This window comes from Aplysia californica, unplaced genomic scaffold, assembly GCF_000002075.1.
Source record: "Aplysia californica isolate F4 #8 unplaced genomic scaffold, AplCal3.0 scaffold00251, whole genome shotgun sequence".
NCBI lineage: Eukaryota > Metazoa > Mollusca > Gastropoda > Aplysiida > Aplysiidae > Aplysia > Aplysia californica.
The window spans coordinates 927,674-951,589 of record NW_004797521.1 but is presented as its reverse complement, the minus strand read 5'-3'; the positions used below and the strand labels follow the sequence as shown (position 1 = coordinate 951,589).

General features: G+C 39.6%; 1 protein-coding gene across 2 annotated transcripts in view; it reads left to right on the top strand.

Moving 5' to 3' along the window:
* LOC101856517 overlaps nucleotides 1-23,695 on the top strand; it is a 24,500-nt gene extending 805 nt beyond the window's left edge. The window contains exons 1-8 of one of the 2 annotated variants that reach the window (XM_013083743.2): nucleotides 3,042-3,064; nucleotides 7,186-7,504; nucleotides 8,504-8,639; nucleotides 11,647-11,873; nucleotides 14,126-14,309; nucleotides 16,186-16,457; nucleotides 18,946-18,993; nucleotides 20,298-23,695. In XM_013083743.2, the coding sequence (XP_012939197.1) occupies nucleotides 7,226-7,504; nucleotides 8,504-8,639; nucleotides 11,647-11,873; nucleotides 14,126-14,309; nucleotides 16,186-16,457; nucleotides 18,946-18,993; nucleotides 20,298-22,811 (3,660 nt within the window). In that variant the 5' untranslated portion in view covers nucleotides 3,042-3,064; nucleotides 7,186-7,225 and the 3' untranslated portion in view covers nucleotides 22,812-23,695. Of the gene's footprint in view, nucleotides 1-3,041; nucleotides 3,065-7,185; nucleotides 7,505-8,503; nucleotides 8,640-11,646; nucleotides 11,874-14,125; nucleotides 14,310-16,185; nucleotides 16,458-18,945; nucleotides 18,994-20,297 lie in introns of those variants that run through there. The other variant, XM_005100555.3, reaches the window with a different exon arrangement.
* Nucleotides 23,696-23,916: the final 221 nt, after the last annotated feature.

The following is a 23,916-nucleotide window of genomic DNA, read 5'->3' as shown; positions in this document are numbered from 1 at the left end:
TTTACTTTCTCGCGTTAATTACTGGGGAGGACTTCCGTAACGAGGGCGAGGGACCACTCTGAACTCTATGAATATCAATGGCCGTCAAAATCATTACGGAAGGTCTAAACTTTAGACTAAAGCCAGTGTATGTTACAAGACTTAGATCTAGATTTAGATCTAGATCTAATCTAGATCTAGATCTACCTACAAATGATGAAATTGCTGTGGTTTACGGATTCTTAATCCTAACGCAAAGTTTTGAATATCCAGTCGGGGAAGCATAGAGTCTTGTCTAGATAAAGACTAGAATCTAGATCTAGATCTAGATCTAGATCTATACTAATCTAGATCTAGATATCTAGATCTAGACTCTAGATCTAGATCTAGATCTAGTCTAGAATAAATAAAATCTAGATATAGAATCTAGATCTAGATAACCTAGATCTAGATCTAGATCTAGATCTAGATCTAGATCTAGACTCTAGATTCTAAATAACAGTCTAGATAAGAATCTAGTCTAGGTCCGGGCTTGGATGTGGACCTGATCTGAGATTTGAATCCATATAGATCTAGAGTCTAGATCTAAATCTAGATCTAGATCTAGATCTAGAATCTAGATTACATCAAGATCTACATCTAGACTAGATCTACATCTAGACTCTAGATCTAGATTCTATTTAGATCTAGATGTAGATCTATCTGGATATTCTAGATCTAGATCTAGATTCTAGATCATTAGATCTAGATTTCTAGATGGTTAGATAGGCCTAGATCTAGATTTTTTCTATCTAGTCTAGATTCTAGATCTAAATATTATACTAGATACCTAGATCTAGGAGATCTAGATCTAGATCTAGATCTGAGTCCAGATCTAAATTCTAGATCTAGACTTGATTTAGATTCTTGATCTAAAACTAATCTAGAATCCAGATTCCTAGATCTAGATTTAAAACAGTGGAATCCTGATATAACAGGGATGGTGGGACCAGAGGAAATATCCTGTTATATCAGATCCCTGTTAAATCAGAAATTAAAGGGAAATAAGCATTTGTGGATTAATCCAGCTGCATTTATTCATGGGTAGTTTCCCTTGCCACAAGTACCAATGAACAGTGGTTTTGGCCATGTTGCAGTCTTGCACATGACACATTACACGTGCGTGTAGAGCCTTAGACCTAGATCGAAGTCTGCAGCACACCGCAGCCCTCTCTTGCTTCACCCGCTGCGTGTGATTGCTGTGGCGTGGCTTGTGTGGGCTTGCTCCATCACTGCGTTTCTCTCTCTCTCTCTTTTTTACACATTGTTAACGAGCCTTTGTCCCTGCTATAACTGATTAGGCTCTGATGAGGTCCTGTTATTGCCGTTAACTTCTAATAGAGACGAAGAGTAGGAAATTAAAAAATCCTTTAGTTATTACCGGATCCCTGTTATTACCAGGCCTGTTATATTATATATGGTTTCCACTGTAATTATTTTAGGTATTGTATGGCGACACTGCGGACAAGCAATAGTGCTTAGACCGAGTTGCACCATCTTGTTATTGTTATCCAAGCGTCTTTTGACTTACTTGCTCAAACTCAAATGATTATATGAGAGTTGAGCAAGACTACTTTTTTGTGCAAACAATGTCGGCAGGAGCTATTTGCAACGCCGCGTTCTGAATAGCTGCCATGCTATTTGAAACTCCGTGTTCTCAATAGCACCTATTTGAAACGCCAGTGCTAGTATAGTCTAGATCTAGTAGCCATCGTTTCTACATAATAATGATTAATATTGTAGTTTTGCCTGAATTGTGGGAGCTTTCTCAGTTTTTTTTATAAACGTCCTAGGATTTGACTCTCTTTTTATGACGTTGTCTTTTTCCGATCAATGTTGGGTAGATCTAGATCTAACAATTGTTTCTGACACTGACATTGTTTGCACAAAAGTAGTCTTGTTCATAATCTCTCTTTATCAAAATCATTTGAGTTTGAGCAAGCAAGTCGAAAGAAACTTGGATAACAGAAAGAGGACGCTGAAACTCGCCATTGGTTCTAATTACTATTTCCTGTCCGCAGTGTCGTCATACAATAGGCCCTACCTAAAAATAATTATTAGATCTAGATCTATCTCTGCGTGCACTTTATATTTTGCCCTCACACATGACGTCGCCTGATCTAGATTTCTAGGTTTTGGCTTTTGAATTAGGGGGTAGTGTCTACGTACATTCTCTAATGTTATTTCTAGAGAACGTATACAAACTGTCTACGTTCTCTAATGTTCAGTGTTTCCAAGCATGGCATCGAATTTTTTTTCTTTCGAACTCCTGAGCCTAAAATTATTTTTTAAAAATAATTAGACTAATTATTTAAAAAAAATAATTTTTGGCTCAGGAGAAGGTAAAAAAACTTTTCGGGACCGGGATTCGATGCCATGCTTGGAAGCACCTGAACATTGGAGAACATAGGCCAAGACAGCTTGTAGCATAGTATACGTTCTCTGGGCCTAACGTTAGAGAATGTAGATCTTCCCCCTGCTAATTTAAAAGCCGAAGCCTAGGCTTAGAAATCTAGATCAGGCAACGTCATGTGTGATGGCAAAATATAAAGTGTACGTAGAGATAGAGATCTAGATTTAATAATTATGTTTAGGAAGTGCCTATTTGCAACGCCACGTTACGATTAGCGGCAGTGCTAAATAAAACGCTGTATGTTATATGAAGCTTAATCTACCTCTCGTTGTTGGAAGTTCTGATGGCCGAAGGGACAGCACTTCTGCGTTTGAAGCCAGACCATTATTTTATGAGCGTTGGTTCGAATCCCGGTCCTGGAAGTTTTTTTTTGGTCCTCTTCTCGACTGACCAACAAATTTTTCCCATAGAGTTATAACTTGTTGCTTTGTTGTTTTTATTTTTTAAAAAAATTTTAGGCTCAGGAGAGGAAAAAAAAACCTTGCGGGACCGGGATTCGATGCCATGCTTGACATCGGAAACACTCTATACAGCGACAAAGCACAGCTGATTAAAACCTGTCAATTCTTTGCCATATCTACAGACCGAAGGGATAGAACCCAAATGGCCGCTGGATCGGAAAAGTAAAGTAAAGTAAGATGCCATGCTTGGAAGCACTGAACATTAGACTTAAAACGTTGACAGCTTCTGCTTGTACGTTCTCTAGGCCTAACTTAAAGATAATATTTTTAGGTAGATCTAGAATGTATGACAACACTGCAGACAGGAAATATTGCTTATACCGGGTTGCACAGTCTTGTCATGTTATCCAAGCGTTTTTTTGACTTAATTGCTCAAACTCAAATGATTATGATTATGAGAGATGAACAAGACTACGTCTAGATTCACCTAGAGTCTAGTCTACTTTTGTGCAAACAATGTCAGAAACAATTATTAGATCTAATCGGAGACAAAAAAGTAGAGACGCATCACTCCTCGATTTAGGCGAGATTGGGGTCAGGCATCTGGTGAAAGTTTCATGCCGTACAACTAATAGTCTGTTCCTCATAACTGAGGAATCACCTTATTGTTTTCATAGTAAATTAAGCAAAGGGGTTTGTCTGAATGGGTTTTAAACACCATTTCTGTTTCTTTACCGTCACGTCATACCCACATCCACACATGAAAGGTAGAGTCAGAACATTCTTTTCTAGTAATTCTAGTCAATATTTTGATTAAAATTTCAAAACATACCTTACTGCATGTTTTCTCTCGGTCAGTATAATTATTGACCTGTCTCGGTCAAGTCCGCACTCCTTCTCCTTCTCCTTCTCCTTCTCCTTCTCCTTCTCCTTCTCCTTCTCCTTCTCCTTCTTCTCCTTCTCCTTCTTCTCCTCCTCCTCCTCCTCCTCCTCCTCCTCCTCCTCCTCCTCCTCCTCCTCCTCCTCCTTTCCCCTCAAGCACCTATGGTCCTTATCTCTCCTCCTCCTTTTTTATGTATGTAACTCTCTTGTAACACATCTATTCTTCGGCTCTTATATGACCTTATTGTTGCAACGCAGCAAGCGCCGTAAAACTCTTACTAAAACTTTAAAAAACCCTCTGCTTTCTCTTCCTTCACTGGAGCATAAATTTGATGAATTGATTAATTATGCGCACATTTATTGACCAACTTCACCACATACCACTACTTCCGACGTATTGACTGAGATGACTCCTCGCTCGTCCTTCTGTCCCTGGTATTAACTATAGGAAAGAACAAGGGGAAGTGACTTTGAGAGGAACAGACTATGAAATGTACGACGTGACATAGTTTCGAGGCACTGCGTCACCGATCTCGCGTAAATAACATGATGCGAAGAGGGGCCAGCTGACGAGTGAAATATCTCTCACTAGTCATCTCCGATCTAATCCAGATCTAGATCTACCCAATATTGATCGGAATAAGACGTCATAAAAAAAATCCTAGGAGGTTTATCAAGAAACTAGGCTGAGAAAGCTTCCACAATTCAGGCAGAACTACAATATTATTATGTAGAAACGATGACTTCTTCTAGGTCTAGATCCCTAGTACTTGCGTTTCAAATAGCATGGGAGCTATTCAGAACACATGCGGATAACTTTAGAACGACAGATTACGCCGTTGGCCGATATTTATAGTAACAGCCATCTTGTTTGACATCATTGAGGGATTTCCAATTTATTGTCGTTCACGGTGGCAACACGACCGCAAAACACTGTTGCAGTATTTTTAAAGCCTGTAGCCTACAGTGGCGTCATTGTGGCGGAGTGGTCAGTGCGCTTGTCTCCAAAGCAGAAAGTCCAGGTTCGAGCCTCGGTTGGGCCACTGACAGTCCTATTGTCAGTGAGTAAGGCCTATAATGATATAGATCTCATTCTGCTTGGAAACAAAATGTCTCCACAATCAGGTACAGCAGCATTCTGATGGTTTTCATAAAGGAAGTGGTTATAACCCATGTCTCGCTATTCTCACCAATCTCACCCCCTAGTTTTACCGGAGGGATCAGGGCTGAGGTTGCGGGCACGACCCGGGGGGGTCAGGGCCGGTGCTGCACAGCATCATATTCGTCTCTGTTCGTGTCCGAATAGTCACAGTCAGGGTTGTCAGTTTGGAGCCAAATCTCGGAAATTTTGGTCTTTCGGATCATGTTTGGCCTGGAAAATTTCTTTTGGCTCTCTGGCTCTTTTTTGGCTCCACACTCCAAATGTTCAAGAAGAAGTGGAAAAAGTAGGCAAGAAAAAAAGAAAAGAAAAAGAAAGAATAAAAGAAAAAAAATGAAAGTGAAGAAAAGAGCTTCCACGCTCTCTGTTCCTTGAACCATGATTTATTGTGTGCAGGCAGAGATTGATCTTATTGCAATTTGAGATACAAATGCATGCGTTCTATTGAATGTGGACAGAAGCCTTTTCTTTGTAGGGGGGGGGGGGAATATAGAATGGACATGATGCAGAATATTTTATTTTAAAAATGTCTCTCGAATTTTGATAGCATTTGGTGCAGGATAAGAATTATAATGTAGCCTAGTTCTTTGGTAAAAATTTAAATTTAAACCTGGCCATATGATCTGGGTTTACATAGAAAAAAAATTGACATCAGTCTTTGTTTTCAGGTTTATTAGACTTTGGCGAGTAGTATCACCCGAGGTTTTCTAGATCTATCTGGAGTCATTATCAGTCTGTGTACTTAAATAATATAGTTGGAGCTAGTTGTAGAATGTCAACCTAGATCTAGTTTTTAGACCTAGAAAAAAAAAATGCCTGACCTACAATTTTGGACCTTGGTTTTAGAGATAAGCTAAACTACTTTCTTCTTCTTCTTCCTCGTTCTCAATGACAGCAGCTAGACAGTCTGTCCGTTGTGCAGTTCGCTTCAACTCTGAGAGACTGCCATAGAGCTTTCTCTCAAGGGGAGCCACATTCTGCCACATCTGTGTAGAAAGGGTGGTGTAGCGCGGGCAGTGCTGAAGGATATGGTTGGCATCCTCTTGGTCGTCACAGATCGCTGACTCTCCCACAGTTAATTTGCTGTAGAATTTGTGATTGTTCAACGAAATATTTAACATAAATTTTTACCAAGTCTTTAGAACTGGGAAATGAGATACTTGACCTCAATGAACTTAAGCCAATGGAAAAGTTAACCTACAATGACCTAGTTTTTTTTATCTGAGCAAAATGTGGATGATGAAATAGACCTATTTCTGAGCTGAGACCTACGTACGGGACCGCGGACGAGAATACTTGTAAGGCTGGACTACTAACTTCCCAAGGACCCGGATGAGTACTCTTGCAAGTGAAATGACCTAGATATGAAGAAAGGAATGTTTTTGTGAACCCATTGATTAGCTCTGTTTTGAAATTTTGCTTCCGGTTTCTTGCAATTAAATATGGAAAGCATTAAAATCAGTTTAGAAAAGGTATTTTACCGAATCTGAGGTGCCTGATGAAATTTCTATGAAAAACAATAATGCTGAACTGGACATTAACCATAGTTATTTGGATCGCGAATCTTGAAATCGAGAAAAAAGTGATGAAAGTGTGGTTTCCTTGTGTGGGTTCATAAGGGTATGCTTATTGAATTGAAACAAACACAGAGTTCAAGAACTGTTTCAGTTTTATTCACTTAATAAGGCACACACAAAAATTTCTACTTCCTTCCTACCCCGCCTCTATACTATGACAAACCCACAATCAAAGCCCTGGCTTTTACCCCGTGGACTTTGCTAACTTAGTTTTATTAACTTTAAGTAGGGGTCATGAAGTTTCATGTTCCTGGGCATGTTAAAAGCCCTAAGATACTATGCAGATAGGCTGTTACATATGAACTTTGATGTTACCGAGCCCAAAATAATTTTGATAATCTTACTCAGAAGAATTTCAGTAAATTCACCCCTTTATTTCCTTAAAATGTGTCTCAGATCTATATGTTTTTAATCTAAAATCGATTAAGAGTAGGCTTCGGCGCCACCCGGACAAAATTGAAAATGTCCTACCAACTGAAAATGTTAATTGTATTCCGTGCGCTCATATGACCTTACACAGTTGCAAGCGCCGTAAAACACTTACCTTAAAAAAAACAACGTAAAATTTAAAAAAATTTTTTTGGGGGGTCCCTCTTCTTTTAATGAGATTGAGAACTATTGGACATGAATTATCTAAGAGAAATTTCAGTTATTTTGAAATACGTGTCAATGCTTTTTATTTGTTTACTGAACCATAACCCCTCCCAAACCCCCTCTCACATTTCTTATAATCAGGTCATTGTGAAGTGAGAACAGCACGACAAAGTAGGCAAAGATGATGAAACCAGAGACAGAAGATCCTGACTTGGCTGCTATTCATGGGGAAGCCAGTGATGAGACCAGTCTCATCAGCCGCTTGGTTCAGTCCGCTGATGGACACGACTATGTTGTCAATGTTGTTGTTCCTGAGGGTGAGTCAGATTCCATTGAGTCTGAGACTACTTTAGCTGTGGGAGATGTTCAAAGTCCGCATCCTGTGAATCAACCAGAAGTTGCTGCCCAGCCTGTGATGCTGGTGCGGTCGGTGGCTGAAGCCCAGCCTGTTGTCAAAGAGGTGGGTGTTTTTTGTTTTTAAAAAAATTATTGGTAAGTGTTTTACGGTGTTGGCAACTGCGTCCACTTGTTCATATGAGCGAATGGGGTAATTGTGTCAACAAGACCTGATTGAAACCGAAAAAAATACTGTGAGTGGTAAATTTAAAGCAAGAAGAAACTTACTTTTTTAATTCTAAACTTTGTTAGATATTCCAACGCATATTAAATTGATGTAACTTTCAGTGTTGATTTGTGTGTAGCAATAGCATTCTTACATATTTATACTTAAACTGACTGGCAAATGTCCTGGTCAGTAGGTTAAACACTTTTGTCCATTACGACAGGGCAAACTATCAGCTAATGATTAGTTGAATGAAATTAGAGAATGTGAAAAATTTGAGCTATAATTGGAATGTTGTTTTAATCTTCTGGGTGTTTGTTTGAACAGATCGTCTGCTTTCTGCGAATAAAATATTACTTTCATTTTTATTTGTTTCTTTGTCCATCTCCCTTTCCTTCTGTTGGTTCAAAATTCAATTGCGAAAACTGCTTTTTTGCTGATCATGTAAAATGTTAAATAAATCTTGCGAATGTACAGGCCCTGAAATGAGACTGACATTCAGATCTGAATTTTGTGCTCACAAAGTATAACTTAATTCTTTTATACAACTTTTCCTAAGTATTGTTAAGAATGAGTTGTTTAGATTATGCGTGGCTCTCAAAAATAGTGGCATTTCTTCCACAGAAATTTTGACTGGTCTACATGAGTGGGCTTAGAAAGATTGGCTCCGCAAAAAACGATCTGGATGGTTTAAAGCAATACATTCTTTGTTTAGAATAAATCCTGTGCATGTCATTGGAAAGCCTGAATATGATGAACAGTCTTGAGTGGCAGATAAAATGCTAGAAAACAATTATGGCATAGAGGAACTAATAGTCTTTAAAAAATGCTTTTCTTTTCAGGGACAGTTCCATATGGCATATTCATTGATTTTTTATGGTCCCTGATATTTCGTAGGAACCAAGTGACATAGAGTGGTGTGGACAGACTGATGCTGTTGAGACTGTTATTGAGACTGCTGAGGAAATGGTGAAAGAGGAGCCAATATTTCCGGTCACCTGGGGTTTGAATATCCCTACTGTTGAGCAGACAGGTCAGTTTGTGTGCTTATCTCTACTTTGTTATAATGATAAAATGATGTAGGATTCACTATTATATAAGAAGAAGACATGCCATTTGCTCAGTTAATATCGTGCTGGTTTGAATTCCCAGCAGGGCAGGATGCTCTGGAACTTAGGTTGTTTGGGGAGTTTTCAAGCCTTTGTGTCCTCTTGGCTTTGTTCTATTACAGATGAACTTCAAATTCTGAGGTTTCCTTCTACATTGTCGTTCAGCACCCATATTATCATTATAATAATCCTTCAATTTCTTTATTTTTGTTCTTCTTTTAATTGATATATGAGCCTTTTCCATTAGGTGGGTACCTAAAATATAGCACAGAGGGTTGGTGATAAATTTTTTAATACAGTAGTCTCCGCCTAAGATCCCACCACTTATGATCCCGGTTCGCTTATGATCCCGGTTCGCTTATGATCCCGCTGTTTTTAGAAAACATAATTTTTACTATACAAAAGTCACCCCTAAGATCACGGTCTGATTCACTCTGAAGGTCAACATTCGGCTAAGATCCCGCATTTCAGATCATAATTTGCAGAACAAAAACCCGGGCGGGACAGCCGATCAACCGAGAGTTAAAAGTTGAGATCAATAAACTGTCCGTCGCGTCAAAGATCAGCCGCTATCGTGAATGTGATCACGTACACGTTGTAAAACTCAATGAAGCGATATAATGTATGCCCCAGACGGGATCACACCGGGGTGTGAACTGACCAACACGTTTGTTTTCCCCACGCATCACGCTCACACCTGAGCTCTCCCCCTAAACTTACATCACTCGCTGGGTGGGTAGGACCTACACGTTCGCTCCAGGCGGGATCACATTGAACTGTGAACTCTTCCCTGACCATTGCTGAAGTTTTCTCTACTCCCGAATTTGTGAGACAGACTGAATTTTAATTGGTGTGTTCACAACGTAATTGTGTGTAACAACAAAGGCGGTGTGGGGGGGGGGACTCGGTCAGAGATGGAAAGCTATAAATTTTCGACAGGTAAGGGGGAGGGGCAACTGGATAAGCGTAGATCTTGAGACTCGTGATAGGATAAAAAGTGAAAATGGCACGCCTCATCCCACTATGCACAGTGATAGGTCATCAAGGTTAACCACTCTTTGCTCGTCATACGTCATAAACCCACCAAGGGATCATGTCAGTTCATTTTAAAGTGGTGGGAGACCATTGTACCGATTGTGAGCCTTAGCATGGGTCACCATAGATTCTTCCCTGGGTTCGTCGGTTAAGATCCCGGTTCGCCTAAGATCCCGCATTTCCTTGCTCCCGAGCACCGGGATCTTAGGTGGAGACTACTGTATTTCGTTTTTACTTGAATCTTTTTAATTCATGTATATCTCCTCCTACAAAAACATGTATTTGCAGACCTACAGACAGCGTGGTAAGCTGTGCAACTGGCGTTATGTAACATCAAGTCAAATTCTTTGGGACATAACTATGGTGACACATTTTTAAAAATTTGAACCCACAAAATTATTTTTATAATTTTCTTATTGCTTTAATTTTCAAACATAAGCATGAAGAGCATATAAAATGGTGAAGATCACAGAAAAAAGAAATTCTGAATGTTGTTGTGTTCGCATTTGTGTCATCATAGTTGTGTCCAAAAGAAATGAAAAATTTTCCATTTTCACATCTTAATTTCTTTTTTGAAAATTTTGACAAACAGATGCAGGAGATTCAGTTTGACTCATAATGCATACTAATGGTGAAAAAATGCCACTTCATTCACATTTTACTTTGACTCTCTTTAGAACATAACCTTGACACCCAATGGAATAGTTAACCAATCGTGCAGTGAACTTTTGCGAAAGTAAACAACTTGTGTTTCGCGTGCTCATATGACCTTATGCAGTTGCGAGCGCGGTAAAACCCTATACTACTACTAAATGTTTGTCATCATTTTGAAACGTATCGTCAATTTATATCAAATTTTCCCCTCTCGTTGAGGCCTTGCCAAGCACGCATGGTCGCATCTAGATCTACCACTACTTGACCATTGGAACGCAGTGCGATGTTAATCATAACTTGGTTTAAATTTTCTTAAATGGGAGAAAACATTTTTTGGACATAACAACTTTTTTTCTAACATAACATTTTAAGATTTGATGACGACATTAGAAAACTAATATGAATTCGTGTCATCCATCGTTATTCTTCTGGGCGGCTTGCGTCACGCTACAATACTCTTTGAATGGGTCAACAGGAACAATGCCCGTTCCTTCACCTCCATTATTTCTCATTTTGTGATTAGTTCTTTTGAGCAGAACAAATGACAGAGCACAAGGCATTACAGGATTTCCGTTTAGTGCAAAATTACTCACGATCACAACCTCGTATCAGTCGAGGCAGAGAATAAACATTGAATGATGCTATGCTCGTTCCAGGGTCCCAAAATGGCTGATAGAAAAGAAGTCAGGGGAAATCGAAGTACGACATGTTCGAAAATGAAAATCTAGAAGGCTCGCTGAGAAAAACAGCTACAGATGTCTTTATTCCTGATATAGCACCACAAATTATGTAGTTGTAGAAGTAAAAGTGCTGAAGGATGAGTTTCTCAGCAATTATTTCATTGCTGAACTTGACGAAAGAAAAAGTACAAAGTGGACGCGTCTCGTTTTGCATTCTTAAAATACATCGATTTCAGAACTAAAAATATTTGTAAGATTTATTCTGATGACCTGATCGCAATTTGCCTTCTCCCATAGCTGAAACATCATATTAAGCGCAACCTATACAAATTTCAAAGCCATAGCACCATTTTTAGTGGAATAGGAAAGGATTTTGTAAGGTATATATGAAGAAGCCTCCACCTATATGTCTTCTCTTGAATGCTGTTGACATTGTGTTCTCTCCCTGCTAGCCCTCAGTTTACTATTCCTTATTTCTTTTGTCTCATAATACTACTTACTTGGGACTACTTTGCTTTACATGTGCTTTGAAGATATTTTCTCCATCTATTTGGTGGTACAGATCCTCATCCTGTGTGCATGGTACAGTCGAGGAAGGAGAAAGTGAGGCAACCATTTAAATTGGCTGTGGCCTATAAAAAACAACGCAAGAAAAGTAAAAAGGCAGAACTGTTTACTAAAGTAAGAAAAATCTATCCCAAAGTTCAAGCAACTTTTCAGGAGGACACGGAGAGTATTTCAACGGAGGACTTCGACTGTAGCCAACCAAGTACTGAAAGTGAAATTAAGGTAAGAATGTTGAAATCGTAATTCTGTGACAGAAAACAAAGTTTTCAGCCCCTCTCTTCTTTCGGAATCTTATTGGAGGAAACATTGTTAAAATTTGAAGTGGAGTATGAAGAGGATAGATAGTTCGGGGGTAACTTCTGAGGCCACTGGTTTACATCATAACCATATAAAATATGATTCTTCTGGCCAGAAGAAAGCCAGTGGTGTATATATATATATATATATATATATATATATATATATATATATATATATATATATATATATATATATAAAATCTATTATCTATTTGTGGTGGCCGAATTTTGCTATTCAAAGGATTTTTAATGGCTGCATCGATCGACGTATGGTTTTCGCCAAAAGATTCTTGAAAATATTCTCCAGATCATGACGCCCTTGGTTTTTTTAGTTTTGCTGCAAAAGCTAAGTTTCTTTATTTCACCGATCGCTTTTGTAGGCCAACGCTTCTGTCTCTGTAATTTTAGCCGCCAGGTTTGTTTATTTCAAGTCGTACTTCCGTTCGATACTATCGCGCATTGTCGCACAATACTCTAGCCTTATTTTAAGTGTGCGACCCGTATAGATCTAGCCTCATGTTTTCTTTTTTTACTTGGTGCTAAATTCGACTGTGATCCTTTCGTTTGATGCCCATCATGGCTTTTTCTGGACTCCTTTGTCGAATGATTCCTTTTCTTGCTACTGAGAACAATCAACACGTAATATATAAAATTGCGTACATGTGGATGGTTGTTTTCTATAGCTGAAAAAACTACGGAACGTAAAACCCTGAAAAAATTACCGAAAGTAGTTGAAAGACCAAGCTAAGTTTCTATCAATTCAGTAAGTGCTTACATTCGCCTAAAAAATTTTTTTAAAAATGGAAAGCACTATCGGCCGTTTATGATTTTTCCCCGTTCATCATTTCAATGCAGTGTTCAAAGATTTGTTTTCCATGATATAAGAAATTGAGACTTCTGTTCACTTGCAGTGCGAACTGAACCCACAAAAAGACCTGACGATTGAATCCGTTCATCTAACGGGGTACCAAGCTTGTATATAGATATATATCTATATATATACACGCACACAAACAGTTCCGAGACCAAATGCAGCACATCCATTTTTTTCGATTTTCAGAAATTACTGTTTTTCACTTATGTAATGTATAGAGTTTCTGCAATGGACTTCTTGGGCCTGAACTGCGCCAGGTGACGAGAGCGGAACATTTTTACCATCGTATTATTGCCCCAAGTGACCTCAAAGTTTTAATAAATACTAAAGGGAGCAACTTATACTGGGCAATCAACTGTACTTTTGTGGGTCTCATGGGTCATGGGTGATTGGAGCCCTCTGATTTTTTTATTTTTTTTGCCTATGGATGAACCTTGATTGGATTAGCATGAGACATTATTTTTAACTTGAATTCCTTTTCCATCGTTTGTGCGCAACTTATGGTAGATGACGAGGAAATACACATTTTCCTTCGACTTAAGTTTCATGTATTTACAATAAAAAAATTAGTATTTTCCATGATCAGTGGCGTTTCCGTAGCCTAGTGGTTAAGCAACCGGACGTGTAATCATGAGATTGCAAGTTCGGGGTTTGAGCCTCAGCTCAGTCTGAAGTAATGTCCTTGGTAAAGGCATTTTATACGAATTTCACATTTGGCTAGGTCTTTTCAGCGATGGAGTTTAAACTCGGAGGTCCCACCTCTTGAATAATCTAACAGTGTTGATAGGGGCGTAAAACATATACAGTTTCACTATTTTTGCAATAATCGGTTCGTTACCTTATCTGAATCTACTGGGATTCTGGAGACTTATTATTTTTTCCCCTCAAAGTCTAATCTTTGGGGAGGATTCAGAGGAAAATCTTTATTTTTGGTCATGGAGGGGTTGGCAGGTCTGATACTAGTACTGTGCTTCACCATGATCATTGGGTTGCTTGTAAGGGACTGTTTCTACACAGAACAGAACACATTACTGAAAAAGATTATTTTTTTTCACAACTGGCTTTCTTTTACATAAGTGGCCATACCACAAAGTTTCTTTGTCCGGACTGCGGAAATATGCCCAGGTGAATTTATAAAATCTTCTTTCCTTGAAAAGAAAAGCTCCTTGCAAAAACCCCCCAAAAAACCCTTACAATACTTTTTTGGAAAATTTTTTTTCTGGAAAGGATATAACATTGATACTGAACTAAAGATCCAAAGTGAAAACCCTAATGTGGAATTTTTACATTTCTTTTCACAGGATCGTATTAAAAGAAAGACCCCTTTGGATGTTTCCCACTGCTTGGTTTGCAGTGCTACTTGTTTTCTGACCAAGAACAGAAAAATCCCCACCCTGCCATTATGCAAGAAGTGCAAAAAAGCATATTTCTACCAGATGGCGAGGATGATGATGGGAAAGTTTCCCAAAGTTTGTTCAAAAGGAGGTGAGTTTTGAAAAGCTGAATCTTTGTCCATTAGTAGTAGGTTATTTGCAAGGCTATTAGTTTAGATTAAGTTTGGGGTCCAGTTTGACTCTGCTAGGAGGTATAGTTATGAAAAATAACAAGCCCTCCATTATGGAGACTGATTAAAAGTGCTGGTCTTCAGACGTGCACAGTGGAACTCGGATTCATCGAGGGGAGATGGATTCCCCGTTTTTTCCCCCCCTTTAAAATCAATAAAAATAACCCGGATTCAACGAGCAATTAAATTAGCTAGCTCGGATTCAACGAGGTCACTTTCAGGGTGATCAGCCCCCGCTGACATGGCTTCGCTCTTTTTTCTACCACAACAAACCTTATCTATTCCTGGAAACCACCCATTGGACCTGCATCGTGAACCTCTATTCACTGAGTTGATTTCATACCAACACATGCGTTGTTGGCCCGCGTGTGTCGGGGTCGGATGGGCGGCCTGCACATGCATGATGTGTGACTGTGTGTGCTTGTGTCGGGGGGCACCAGCATTCCGGGCGTTGAATGTCGAAGATACAACAAACGCGTCAAGTCTTTTTTCTCCCCTGGCAACTGATCAATATTACAATGACTAGTCTAGACGTAGATCTACATAATGAATTGTGCGCTGGCCTATGTAATCTTAAGTTGCCGTATGCTAGGCTAGGCTCTACACAGCGACACAACCTTTTAGCAACACAACTTTTTGGCAAACAATCGAGATGACACAGGCGTGCATTTGAATGAAACTGTCTGTTTTTCTTGCACAGCTCATAATATGCAGGCATTTCAGGCACCACTTGTTACTTCTCTTTATACATTACTTGCTCAGTGCCTGTAATTATCTACACAAAACCTCACGTTTGCCATAACGAACACTCAGATTCAACTAGATTTTAGGTCAGTCAGGCCCAGCGACCTCGTTGAATCTTGAGTTCCACTGTATTGTGTTTTGTGTACACTAGAGTTAGACCATTATGTTTGTATGAGTAAAGAGAAACACATTGATACTAAAGGTCATTAGTGCTTGGAAAAAGTAAGATAGACAGAAACAACAGAGGAAGAGAAAAGAAGTAGGACCTACCAGTGGCACCCTCCAATCGCCCACAGATTTTTATGTGAGCATATTTAGTGCTTAAAATTGCAGAACAAGAGGGCACAGTACTCCTTTAGTTGATAGCAAACTTTTTATTTGTTAACTGGAATTGTATGAAAATTTTATTTTTGGTTAGCTTTCCTTTTGCCGTGCTGTAAGTTTTTAATGGAGGATGTATACTTTCTTCACAGATGCATTTGAAGTAGAAACAGTGTAGCCTCAACTTCTAACATTTTGCAATAGTGTTGGCAACCCCAGCTCAGACTCTTCCTGAAAGGATTTAAAAGTAAAATCTTTGCCTGTTTGAAGAATTTTTTTAGCTCCCAATTCCTTAAAAAGCTCAGCACATTGGTGTTAATTGATTTTGTTTCACAGAATATTTCACTGTTTCCTCTCTATTAAGGTATAAACCTTTTTTTTTTGTCCTGGGAGGAGATTACAAAGTTGTTTATGATTGTTCATGATAATTTGCCGTTTCATATCTATTTCGAGTCAGGCATACCTGGACAAACCTTCAAGGTGTAAATTTATGATGGTAGTATATTAATAGGAAAGGTGTAGTGAAACTGATTTGTTAATTGTATTTTGTTGTATGGTCAAAGCTGGGAGAGATGTTTGTAATGTGCAACATTTTTATTTGATTCTAAATAATGTTTTAAGTGAAAAAAAGTTTTGCAATCATTTACAGCCAAGTCTCATTGACTACTCTGTCTTTCTTTCCCATAAGAAAATTCCTTCAGTTCTTTATGATAAGGGTTTCTTTCTTTTCAGGGAATTGCAGAGTGGATTTTCGTTCTCCGGTCCAGTGTCCTAGTTGTCGGTTGATGGCATTCCAGCAGACAATTGCAAGAGAGCAGGAAGCTCACTATGCACAATCTGATGTCGTTGGTACCAGTACCAGTAAAAAGGCACGTGGAAAGCGGAGGTCTTCTGGGATGAGTGAGGAATCTGGAAGTTGTAGCAGCTCAAGTTATGAATGCATTCCACCCACCAAGCGTGCTATGTTAATACTGCATGCAGCAACGAGCCACCCCGTTGTTAAGGTAAGAAAGACATGGCTGACTTCACAGAGCTCAAGAGATGTTTGTGAAGTGGAAGAAGTTTCTTCACAGTTCATGAAGAGAAATTGTCTGCTGAAATGCAGCATAAGTCAAAAATGTAATCATGGCTCCCCTTTTCAGGCCAACTTAAGAGGTTCCTTCACCCTTTGGTTTTCTATCTTAAGGGGTATTTAAACCCTTGTTTTAGAAACTTAAAGGCTAAAAGTTAATATCTCATAATTTTATAGTAAGATTTTTTGCTTGCAAACTTATAACTCGCACGCACATTCGCACAGACACACATAGAGTGACCATGACTATGATTGAATGCTAACGATTTTTAATAAACTTAAGAAATAAATGAGTAATATTGACTAGAATTATAGTTTTGTCCATTTGGAGGGGGGAAGAGTGGTGGTGGTTGAGCAGTAGGGTCTATCGAAAATAAAATAAGAAGTCGACAAACCAAAAGGGGTCAACCGCGACTATAATACTCCAAGAAAAATAGACCTACCACTCTATGAAATCTAAAAGTCAGGATCTCAGTGGGGAAAAAAATTCGGACTTGGGGAAAAAAATCGGGATCAATGACAAATCACCTAGGTCGCTGCCAAGCTAACTTAAAAAAATTCCTGGGGTGTCGATCAATATATCCATGTATATATATTCCTTCTGCACGCATGCGTGTGTGTGGTATATGTGTGTGCGAGCGCGCACGCGTGTCTGTGTGTGTTTTATCATTATTTTTTAAAATCCTGAAGTATCATGTCAAGGTCTAGTCCAAGTGTTTTAAATGCCCCCCCCCCCCGATAAGTCCCGAAAGACGCTTCAACCAGTGTGCATGAACTTAAATTGACCCCGTAAATGGACAGTCACCGACACTCGCGAAACTCACATGCTGAAGTCGTGTCAAGTGGTGCGATTGCGCTATTGAAACAGTTTTACTGACAAGTCTTGATGACGGGCCCGACTAACCAGAACTCGGACAAAGCATGTTTTGGCGAAAGTGGATATTGAGAATGTCTTTCAGTCGGAACGCCAAATCAATACTGTAGTCCATTATAATGGAAAAAACACGAGTGAGCAAAGATCCAACACAACTTTTGGTGAGTCAACTACTAAATTTGACATAGACATTTAGGAAAATATTGCCTCGAATTTCTGCTGACAAAAAGTTTAACAAGTGCATCCCACGACAGAAAAGAAGGCAAGAGTAAGATTTTAGAAAAATCCGGCGCAACAAGCGGAACAAAAAAAAAAAAAAAAAGAAAAGAAAAGAAAAATCAGGGTACACGCAATCAAAATAGGGAAATTCGGGATGCTTGAGATTTAGAGCAGGGATGAGTAGCAGTTGGAAAATAAACTGATTCATTATTCTTCAGAGCCGTCCAAGGGTTCACATTCCGCTCTTTCCCCACTTTCGATGGTGGATAATTCATGTTTACTTATACTAGCGTGTTAAAGAAGGATGGGGGTAATCTCTCGTCACGGCAGGGGCAAACTCAAGGCACGACAATGGCAAATGTGAGGGACCAGAATGCGGGCGAAGCTTTTTTGCTGAGGCCAGTCGGTGTTGCCGGAAACTGCGCGCAGCTGATAAGTAGGTCAACTAGTCGACTTCTGTGATACAGAATGTGACTGTCATGCATGTGTGTGTTGTCAAATCATTGACTCGGCTTTGTGATAGAGAAGGGGGGAAAATGATGTTTGCCAGACGCACACCACCTACGTTTTAAAGTGTATGCAAACCCCCAAAATGAAATTATGAAGAGTAAAGCTCACGCACAACCAAAACTTAAAGGGGGTAGGTAATCTGCAGGTTTAATGCGTAATATACGCACATTTGTGCGTAAAGGGGAACCCTGGTAATGTAGCTTGAATTTTCTCGGTTGCCCTGTTGTATGTCTATATTAAGCAGATAAATCTTAATCTTGGGAGCTCTGTGCATAATTCAGTGACTGGATATAAGACCCTGATAAATGCCATATGTGGCAATTTGGTATTAGCCCAGAGTCATGCACCCAGCCATCAAATTGTGCTCTGCTCAGCAAGAATTGTAAAAAAAACCCAAACCCACAGCTAGTTGTGCTAATAGTAATAAAGACTGGAAAAGGAGTCACTTGTAAAGGACTTTGCTATGATGATAGAACCGTATATATCAACTCATCTCGCCTTTGCAATTGACAGTGACATAGAAATGTGAATTTAACTTTTGAGCATGTAGCAGGCTGCCTCTCTGTATGTCTCACCAGAGAACCATTGAGTGCTTGGCTAACAGGGTAACTGTGAAGTGGTGTTAGCTTTCAGTCAGATGGGGTAAAAGGTTATGACTTTCACTTCGGATTCATTTACGCTAGTAATTGAAGGCTGTGCTCAAGTATCTTGATACCATTATTGTCTGATTATCAAATTTTTGCTTACTTAAGATTCCTTTTCTGATTTTTTGGGTGTTTTTGGTTTTTGCACAATGCAGCATTCTTTTCTTTTTCAGCTGAAAAGACTGAGCGAAGAATGTCTCGAGAGTTACGGTGTGGCATTGGTGAGTATGATGGCGGGTGTGTCTGCTTTGCTATGTCTTCAGTTATGAGTAAAAAATTACACGTAACATTCCCTTGTAACAATTGAGCTGGTTTACAAATATAAAATTGTTGATCAGATCAAGATCCTTTTACTGCTATCAAAGTCCTTCGATGATCAGATTACTCAGCCTTCAAGTCCACAGCAATCTTTTTCTTTTGGTTTGAATTGCAAACGTGCGTATCAAAAGTGGCAGATCTTTTCTTGAATCTTAAGACTATTCATAATTTTATTGCAGAAGTTTAAGGTAACAAAATACTGCCCATTTGCTTGAATAAGCTTTTTATTCCCAACTGCAGTAAAGTTTCATCCATTTCCTTTAGTCTTTAGCACTTGATTTTTATGTAAACTATTCAGAACAGAAAAAGTTGCAGCTGTAACCATAGTGTTTCTGTGCTATAATAATAATAATTATAATCATGATAATAGATTTCACTTGTATGAGGTATTTTCCTTAAGAAAGTGCTCAGTGTTCTTTACAATAATACAAGGAACATGAGCTCAATACGGTTCTATTTATGATCATCAACCATGCCAAGGAAGGAAAACAACCCACCAGCCATCAAATGTATTCAATATTTAGTGCGAAAATCAATATTAAAACTGAAGAAAAGAGTTTAGTTTACAATATTCAGTCAAAAGGACAATGTCGCTTCACCGAACAGCGATTAAAATTATGCTTTTTTTTTTTTTACGTGAAGGGCAATAACCAGGTAATTGTTCAATTGAAAATCATATCCAGCATACTTTCCTTTTGTTGGGCACGGTCCTGGCGCTATGTCGGGCATATAATTGTGTGTGTGTGTGTGTGTGTGTGTGTGTGTGTGTAGGGGGTGATATGCCATTGAACCTTTTTCTTTTTGGAAAACCGCGTTTGTATTACATGATAAGGCGAATTTCAAAATGGTATTTTTTCCATTGTAGAGATGATTGCTTCTGCATTACCATTCTTAAATTTAAAAAAATGAAAAATGAAACCTCTATGACACACTTGATGCGGGGATAACGACCTGCTGAAAAAAATTCTAGATTTTAAGCAGTGTTGGAACCTTTCTTGGGGGAGTTTTTGTTTTTTGCTAGAGGAAAGTTGTCGCAAAAAAAAAAATTAGAAATAATTAAGAACTGCTCTATGAATACTCATTTTTTTGGGAGAATTTTGTCATCCCTACGTTGTTTGTCACTGCGCTTTCACATTTCTTGGAATGACCTTAGAAATTACTAGAACTGTGAAATAATGGTGATCGTTTTGTTTTTACTTTTCCCCAGCCCGATCCTTGTGATGAAGGTAAATTTGACTGTGATGAGGATATCAAGCTGAACGTGTATTTTGAGAGGCCTGTCAAGAGTGAGCCGTTTTCATCAACATTCTGGGGTCAACAAACGTCGAGTGATGATAATCAATATGGTTCACCTGTTAAAACAAGGACACCAAAGACTTCTGGCTCAGTTTCAATAAACAAGGGCTGCTCTCAGAAAAAAACTGACAAACAGACACAGAAAAGGAAGAAAACAGCGCCGAGAAGCAATGGTCGTGTAGCCCGGAAGAAAGCCAGTGAGGTAGTCAAAGTGTATGTTTTCGGTTGCGGCCACGCTTGCAGTGTATGCAACTCTGGTTCAGCGCAGGAGTGGTTGAGTCAAAGTGGCTACCACTCGGCATCACCAGTAGTTCCCTCCCTTGGTCAGGGACTGCTACAGGTGCAGGAAGATAGTAGCGTCCAGGGTGGCCGGCGTATGCCCTACATAATGAAACCACGCCCCAGTGTTTTGCCTATTCATGCCTCTAATCCCATGGAAGAACCAAGTGCTGTGCCTAACTCTAAGGCTCAGAAGCCCACTCTAGTACCGCCTTCAATGTGGTCACAGGCTCGCCAAAAGCTGCCCCATGTGTCAGTATCTATGTCTGGCGACAATCCAAAGTGTATTGATCCCGCACCATTGACACAACCTCCCCACATTTCCTGCTCATCTGCTGCCTCCGTTTCACTACAACAACAGACATTTAAAGGTGGTGTTTCAATGGTAAGACTTCCTTCCCTCGGAAACGAAAGTACCTCAATGATGACCACGTACCGCGAAGCCCTTCAAAAGCATCTAGACAAGGCATCAGTCTTACCAGTATATAAGCCAATCCCAGCACTCTCAGTGTCCTTAGGTTATGTTGGCACCCTAGACAAGGCTGCAGTTGTAAGCACTATTCCCATTCCACCCGTAAAAGCGCTCGAGAGCAAGCCCAGTACCAGTATGGTTACTCGTCCTGCTGTGATGAAGACTGTGTCCAATCGGTTTCGGAAATCGATCCCACATGCTGGTCAGAACGTTACCACTCGCACCAGCCAGGCAGACCTTGAGCATGCCTCCTTGTGCAACAGTCACTCTTCTGCCTCATCACCTTTGAACAGCCCTGTCACTCTACTGTCACCATCATCAGTGATCAAGCCTGGAAATAATGCCACAGTAATGCCACAACTTGGGTCTGGAGTACTTCAAATTCCCTCGATTGTTAACGTTTCCAATCAGAATATTTCAGTTGACAATGGTGAATCGAGCGGTGGAAAATATGTGCCGTTGTTGACCAGTACAGGGTCTCTGGTGTTAGTACCTGCAGATGGAAATAACAGCCCATCAGTAGTAAATCTTACCATTCCTGCTGTTGTGGGCCAACCTGTGCCTTCCACCAGTACTGCACAAACGGAGGCGAACTTAACAGGAATTAGAAATGTGAGTAACTCAGTGCCAGTGACTGCAGTCGCATCTCAAAGGACACCCGTTCCTGTTATTGGGTGTGGCACGCCCCTGAAGGATCCAGGGGTCACTTTCAAGTCTGCCATTGCAAAGTCAAACCCCACAATTGCGTCAGCTATCTCAAATCCTATTGTCGGGTCAAAGCTGACGTGTGTTACACCTCAGACGTCTGGCAAAAATACCCATCCACATTCGGAGAATACATTAGATTTGAAGAAAAATGCGGCTGTGAAAATCCTGAATTCTGAAATTCGTGTCCCTGATGCCTTGTCCACTTCTACTGGTCCACCAGCTGACCATTTGGTTAGCGCTGAACCCATTGCCATTAAGACTAACCTCATATCATCGGTTGGCAGTGGTCGTGTCAGTATTGACCCAAAGGTGTCTTCTGAGTCGGTTGATCGTTGTGTTCCGTCAATGACCACTAGTTTCAATCAGCAGCGTGGGGATGCTGTGTCTGGAAGTACAGTTGTTTCCATCCAGCCAACTATGGCCTTGGTTGACAGTGCCACTGCTCAGGCAGACCTTACAAGCTCAGGGACTTCTATGGTCACTGCATCTTTACAAGCTGGTGGTGGAATCCCTTCTTTTATATCTGTCCAGGCAACAACTGCTGTTGATAATAAAACCTCAAAGGTTGACCCTAATACTCGAGGGACCTATATACACACTGTGACCCCCCAGGTTAACCCAATGACCTCCGCAGATACCGCAAGTTCTCAGCTTGACCCTGCGGTGACCTCTGCCAAATGTATGATCTCTAACCTTGGAAAAATGACTCGGTCAAAGGTCCTATCGGCCATGGACCACAGTGTTCAACCAGTGACTTTAAGCGAGGCTGTGACCACTACTTCTCTTTTAACATCCGTGCCATCTGCACGACCAGTCGGTTGTTATCACTCAAAGACTCCAGCGAGTTGTGCCACTTCCAGGGATGGGTTGAGTCCTCCACAGGCTAGCAGCTCCACACTGGCAAAACTGGCAGCTCGTGTGGCCTCCACGGCTCACTGTTCTTCTGAACAAATGTCCACTTCATAAGCCAAACTTATATTATCTTGCTACATTCGTTTTTTTTGTTTTTTTTTGGTTGGTATTTATGAACAGAGTTGTTCAAGCTTTTTATTTCTTGACTCTTGAAACATATCAAGAGTGTGGAAGACCTTCCTACTAAGTCAACTTGGATGAAAAATGTACTTCAGTTTTATTAAGTGTAAATATTTCAGTCTCTTTATACAAAAAAGGAACCATTTAAGGTTTGTACCTTGCAAGTGCTTTCTTCTGATTTAGATTTAGGAATATATATTGGTATACATATATATATATATATATATATATAAATTTGTGTGTGTGTGTGTGTGTGTGTGTGTGTGTGTGTGTGTGTGTGTGTGTGTGTGTGTGTGTTTTTATATATTTGTGTGTTGTATGTGGGCTTTTACTTTTAGCTGTTTTGCTACTGATAAAGTGATATTTGGAAACCAAGAAATTGGCTTTCCTCTCTTTTCATATTTTTTCTAAATGCTGTGAGAGTAACTGGGTTATTGTATATATCAAAATGTATAGAGAAGGGAAACAATAGGGGCTTGTCAAAAATTGTACAAAATGATTTTTTTTTAAATGGCTGGTCTCCAAGAGTTCATTTCGAAATCTGAGATGCTCTAAAAATTGTAGAGTTGTTTAATTGTTAAGATTTTTGTCCTTTGTTGCAAAATGTCTTTTAAAACAAAGACAGTTCATTGAGCCATATATGGCTTTGTTGTCAAAATATACTGGTAACACAAACTTGCCCCTAAGGTTTTGTGAGATCGGGTCAATAATTGTGTGTTTGTTATCATTGGGTAGATTTATTTCTGTATCAAGCTTTTTGGACACTCCTGATACATGTGTACATGATTTTGTACAGAAATAAAAGAAATTTCCAATGATTACTTTTTATTAAATTTTATTGCAATCTCATTGGATTGGCTAGTACTGGGGATATTTCCCTCTATGAAAAATTAAGTAAATTTCAAAATTCTACAATGAATACACAGTGGAGTCTACTTAACTGAAATCTGTGGGACTGCTGGATTTTCTTTGGTTTAATAAAGGATTTTCGGTTTTGAGAGAGATGATTGCTGGCGCTATAGAGTTGGGAATGCCATGC